The 5,765-nt window shown below is 52.2% G+C and overlaps 1 protein-coding gene across 1 annotated transcript in view; it reads right to left on the reverse strand.

Annotated features, from left to right (window-relative positions):
* The window catches only part of ETH_00015580 (uncharacterized protein), a gene marked incomplete at both ends in the record, with an annotated part of 6,391 nt that extends 5,378 nt beyond the window's left edge, over positions 1 to 1,013 (reverse strand). Inside the window, one exon of the mRNA XM_013373557.1 lies at positions 966 to 1,013. Within this exon, the coding sequence (XP_013229011.1) occupies positions 966 to 1,013 (48 nt within the window). The remainder of the gene's footprint in view (positions 1 to 965) is intronic.
* Between the last annotated feature and the right edge of the window lie 4,752 nt (positions 1,014 to 5,765).

Here is a 5,765-nt window from a genome sequence, read left to right on the forward strand (position 1 = left end):
ACACGAGGCCTTGCAGTCAGCTCTTTGCCTTGGCGCACAAGTGCACTGTGCTGCTGCACGAAGGTGAGGTCTACGGCAGCAGCAACAGCAAAATAAGCCGCAGCAGCAGCAACTGGCCACCAAACAGCAGCAGAAAAGCCCAGCGAAAAGCACACAGGCCCTAGGGGCCCACTGCAGTAGTAGTTGGGGCCCCCCCGTAGCTGCTGCCTAGGGGCAGCAGGGCTTCAGCGCCCCCCCCTGGGAGCCCCTGGGGCCCCGTGGGGCCCCTTAGGCCATATATATAATTAGCAGCAGCAGCACTTTTGCTTCACGAGGCTGTGAGTGAAGTTTTGGTGCTGCTGGTGTTGTGTTTTTGTCTTCGTCTTGATCTATTTTTGCTTTGTTTTTTTCTTCACATCTTCATTGTGGTCCAGCAGTTCTCCTTTTTGTGACTCTCTGGTTTCTTCTTTCTTATCCCTTTTTCATGTCAGTGACACCCTCTTTTTCTCTTTTTTTTCTTTCTTTCCATTGCTTGTTGTCTCAGCCACTTTTGAAGACGCACTTCACTCAGAGGCAGTCGATAAAAAGCATTCTTGTGTATCCGAAGTTCTCAAGGGAGGTGCGCCACAAGTACATCAGGGGGCCCCGAGGGGCCCCCGGGGGGGCCCCCGAAAGCTCTTTTGGGCCCCTAGGAGGCCCCTAAGGGGGCCCCTAGGGGAACCTAGGGAGACCCCAGGAGGCCCCCGGCAGTTCTTTTGCGCTTCCAGGGGGCCCCTAAGGGGCCCCCAAAGGACAGCTAAGAGGGCCCTCAGGAGGCCCCGAAAAGGGTCTCTTGGGCCCCCAGGGGGCCCCTGAGGGGCCCCCTGGGGGCCCAAGGCCCTTTGTGGGCCCCTGAGGGGCCCACAAAGGGCACCTAAGGAGCCAGCAAAACGCAGCAAAGGGCCTCGCTCGAGAGGGGCCCCCCTGCTGCCCTTAAGGGGCTTCACTTGGTGTCCCCAAAAGAGCTGCCGCTTGCATGCAGTTGTGTGGGGCATTCGTGGAGATGCTTTTGCTGCTGGTTTGCTGCAGTTTCAGCTGCTAGGGGCTGCTGCTTAGGGTTTAGGGTCTGCGCTTTGGGGGGTTGCTGTTTTTGTGGTTTGCAGCTGCTGAGTGCGGATGCGAGAGTGTCATCTTGACCCATTTCAGCCAGCGCTATCCCCGAGTGCGTGGGCCTTTGCATCAGCTCTTGGCTGGGAGCGGCTATCTAGGGTTTAGGGTTTAGGGTTTAGGGTTTGGAGTGCAAGGCTTAAACGCTGTGAAATACAGCATTTTGAGGTTTCTAGAGGCCCTTAGAGCCCTCATAATGGTTCCGCTGCCAGGAGTGCTTATTAGTTGCATTTAAAAAGTTTTCTGTTTTTTATCTGCTGCAGCTACCGCACATTCGGTTCAGCGAGCGGGGCCCCGCAAACCCTTCTGAGAACCCTAAGGGGGCCGCTAAAGGGGCCCCTAAGGCGGCCCCTGAGGGGGCCCCTGAGGGGCCCCCCAAGCCCCACGTGTTGTACGCGTTTGACGGCCTCCACTTACCCCTGCAGCACCTGCCCCTCATTTCCCCTTGTTTCCAGCTGCTTCCGCCCATCATAGAAGACCTTTTTTCTTCTGCTTCAGACACGAGCAATTCATAGTTCGACACATTAATATGCGCGGGGCCTCTGCGGGGCCCCAGGTGACCCACAGCTCACTAAAATGACCCCGGGTTTTAGGCCATCAGCTCTTCACCAGGGCCTCTCAGGAGTCCTTTTTGGTTCTTCAGTGTCCTTTTTAGCTTCCTTGTGTCCCTTTTAGCCGGCGAAATGCTCTCAGAGGCCGCCAGAGTTCTGCAGCCGACTCCAGTTACCTTTGCAAGGGCTCCGGGGGCCCCGGGGGGCCAGTGAGAGCGCCTGGGGGCCCCTGGGGGCCCCCGGAGGCCCCCGGGGGCCCCCGGGGGCCGCGAAGATTTGCAGGGGCTTTTAGGTATCGTTGCTTGAGTGAGTGGAGTATGTCTGTATGAAGAAATATGCTTCACATTTTTGATGTGGTGGCCTGAAGAATGAAAAGAGAAAAGTGGAATAAGTGTTTGTTAAGCTCCCCGGTACGGGCTAGGGGCTGTATAGACACTTCAGCTCTCCTCCATAGGGGCCCACGAAGTCATTATCGTGCAACTCATGTATATGTTTCCTTTCGAAGTTTGACGTTTTGTCGGACTTGAGAAGCGCATTATTATTAAACGCATTATACTAGATAGGCCCTGGTGCAACAGGCGGGCTGCCAGGGAGGCAGCCTTAGCTTCCCAGACTGAGCCTCATTGTGCTGCAGCACAGCCTTTGGCGCTGCTTGAATAGTTAAAGTGTAGCGCAGCTTGTGGGGGGATAAATAGGGGGCTAGCTGCTGCTGAGCTGCAGCAGACTGACTTGAGAAGGCCCGTTTGCTGAGGCTGAAGTTGAACAGAGGGGGCCCTTTGGCTGTAGTTGTTGGGTTATTCAGAAAAGCCCTTTTCGAAGCACTTTAAGGAGAGCCTAAGGCTTGTGCTAGGCATTCAAATGCGCAGGAGGTAGCGTGAGGTCGCATATATCTGTCTTGCCGAGCCTGAGGTCTTCTTGGATCCACATCATTCCACCAAAATTTGATTTGTTCAGATAACTGCGCGCGTAGCCCCACACTGTGGATCTGTGACAACAATCTGTAATATGGGAGCAGTGACTGGCTCTTTGGTGTTTAGGCTGGGGAAATTTAATGGGGCAGATGAAGGCTTTCCTCCATCCGGACCCCAACGTCACACGCTTTCAGCGTTATAATCACAGAAAAGTTTCTAAATGTACTTGGGACTCTTTCCAAGACAAAACAGTACTTCTACGGGGCTATGGGGATAACCCAGGCAAAGCATCAGCCCGCCATCTAGCCGCCTACAAGGAAAAGCTTGGGGGAAAAAAATAAAAGACAGTATCAGAAAGGGCCGCTTTGCTGTACTGAAGACACCCGGCCTCTCAGATTAGGAGCCAGGCACGTACACTACAGAAATTCTAGAGGAAAGCTTGTGGGCAGGTGCACAAGCCGCAGCCGCAGAATATCCTGGAGTAGAACAAAGGCGCGTCAGCCTAATTTCTGGCGGGGGCACCAGAGCAAAAGGAGGAGCGAGCATAAGCTGTAATAGTAGCCGCCTTTACAGTCCATCTCAGTGAGAATACGGGTGGAAGACGAAGAGGTGAGCAGCAACTAACAAGGAAAAAAGCAGATGAAAGAAGTACCTCTTAGCAGCAACAGAAGAGACCGAGAACAGAGATTGACTGTGTTTGTTGCAGCTAGGAAGGGGGCGCCTTTTACAATGAAAGTAACGGCGGCGTTCGTTCAAGCAAGGTTCTAGCCATCAACCCCTGCTTGCGAAATGCCAATAAGGAAAGCACGTGGCCCTCGTCTCTGTGTAAAAGTTGGGTTGTTGTGGGAGAAAGAGCATAAGCCCACGACCCAGAGCATCGTAGCCTTTTTGGCTGCTGCTTTCCAGGGAGTAGTGGCACTTCACTCCGCTTCTATCGAATGGAGAGCAACAGGAACAACCAACAAGGAAAGCATTTGGCCCGCGGCTCTGAGTAAAAGGGGTGTTGTTGTGGGAGAAAGAACGCTTGGGACCACAGCTAGAAATGGCCGCTGAAACGCCTGCAGAAGCCCCAGGAAAGGCTGCAGAAGTCCACTTACGCGTCAACTTGATACAGCAAGGTCGCGGCCAACAGGAACTCTTGTTGGGGAAGAGTGCCCTCCATACACTTAAGCATAGTGCAAGTCTCTGAAAAGGGCTCTACTGGGCCCTTTTTCAAACATTTCTGTCATGCATTTAATGAGTTTGTAAAGGGCTTGGCAGAAAAGTAGATTGCGGACGGGGAATTGACAACTCCAATTGGTACTGAATCTACTGGGAACGCTACATCAAAGGATGCGTGCTGCATCTGTGTGCCGCTCTTTAGTGAATCAAAAGGCACTCTGTACACCCCGGCATTCTCAGTAGAGGGACAGGGTCGGAAAAGTGTTCCTCAGAAATCTGCAACTGTTGAGCGCTAATGGAGGCGACAAATATTATCCGCAGGAAAGGCTAGCTGCAGCGGAGCGCCAGCCCTGTAGCTCTCCTATCTGCCACAGGCCCGTGGCGGTGCCGCTTGCGATGAACGATGTTGGGCCTCGCCGTATTCAAGTAGTGCAACTACGTTTTTAAGCAGCTGTTGCTTCCAGGACAGCCAAAGTGGAATAAGGCCTCTCTGCATGCAAAGCATTTTAGATGGACTCGAAAGATCGGAGTGAAAGCTGCCTTACTTTTCCAGGCAGTTCAGATGAGGTGTACGGCACTGGGCGCTGCATGGTTTGGGAGCCACTCTCTACTGACGTTCCTGAAGTCAACATTATTACCGATAGGGACATCGTGGCGGGAAATACCATGCACTGAAATACTTTTTCGCAGCCGTCCTTCGCTATGCTCATCCTGTCACATCAAAGGCTTTTATGCGCAAGGAAGTTACACAGCTGCATAAAAGATCAGCCAACCAGTGTGCGCCTCTTTTAGTAGGATATGACGTTGCAGGGGGATGCACCATTACCGGCCCAGGAAGCCAAAATCTCAGGATTCAGACTGTGCCGTGCATCATTCTGTAAATCCGTGTTTTCCTTTGTAATTTTATCTGCGGTGGGCTAAGTAATAGCACTTGTGACCCGTACTTCCGAAGTTGAATCTCTTACCTGCTGCTGCGTCGATCCACCAAAACGCACTCCCTATAGTTGTTTAGATAGACTTAGCCCAGAGAAGAACAGAGCGTTGCAAAGTCATAACCCGCAGAACGTGGACATCTACAACAGTACTCATCAAAATACCCAGTGAGCAGCCCACGTGGGGCATTTAGTGCCATTAAATTGGTGGCTTCATGCTTGTGTGTTACGATGCATTGCATGGCCATCACCAGATGTCGGTCCCTTACACGACGGGCAGTTCCTCTCTATTTGTGAATTGGAAAGGGTCGTGAAATGTAAAGCAAGCGAGCCTCTTGCCAGTTTCTTGTATTCATAGGAGAAAAAGCGATACGACATACCAAGGTAATAAGTTAAAATTAATGCGTTAAGGAGAGAGAGAGCGAGCGAGCTACAGTAGGAGATATTTTCGCTAGGTCAGTCTATTTCACTAACAAATTCTCATTTACATGTCAAGTTCGGTCCTCCCTAGCCTGCGCCCTCTAGGGGAACATTTCGTCGGCCCTCCCAGCAGAAGCTGAAGGCCCTTCACCCTTATCAATTGCTGCTCTGCAGCAGGCGAGTCCCAGCTACCCTTAGGAACGGTATCTGCTCTCCAGTGACACCCACATCTTCTTGTTTCATCAGAGTGACCACACATTTTTGGTTGGTCATGCATTTCAGTTAGCTATTCTCTTGAGTTGTACGGTCCCAAGCCACCGCCCACCCCGGCAGTTGCTCATATCAGGTTTGTTTCAGTCGCAAATGCAGTCCCTCTCTCTTTGCTCGCTCTTCCGAATCTGAATTGTTGTGAAGTGCGAAGACACATATGAGGCATGAAGTCCCCACAATGGGCGGCTAACCGTCGCAACACATTACAGGAGGTCATCCTTGTCACTTACATTCCCCGGCTCCCGCCCGCTACTGACTCTCGCTGATATTATCTTGTCGCATGTCCTATTTCCACAGCATTCACGGCCATTAAAGAGTGCACGCAGTTGCAATATATATTCTCCTGTCATTCAACAATTCCAGGAACAGGCTGGCACTCTGGTAGAACCCCAGCT

This window comes from Eimeria tenella, genomic scaffold (genome assembly GCF_000499545.2).
Source record: "Eimeria tenella Houghton genomic scaffold, Eth_scaff154, whole genome shotgun sequence".
Classification (NCBI taxonomy): domain Eukaryota; phylum Apicomplexa; class Conoidasida; order Eucoccidiorida; family Eimeriidae; genus Eimeria; species Eimeria tenella.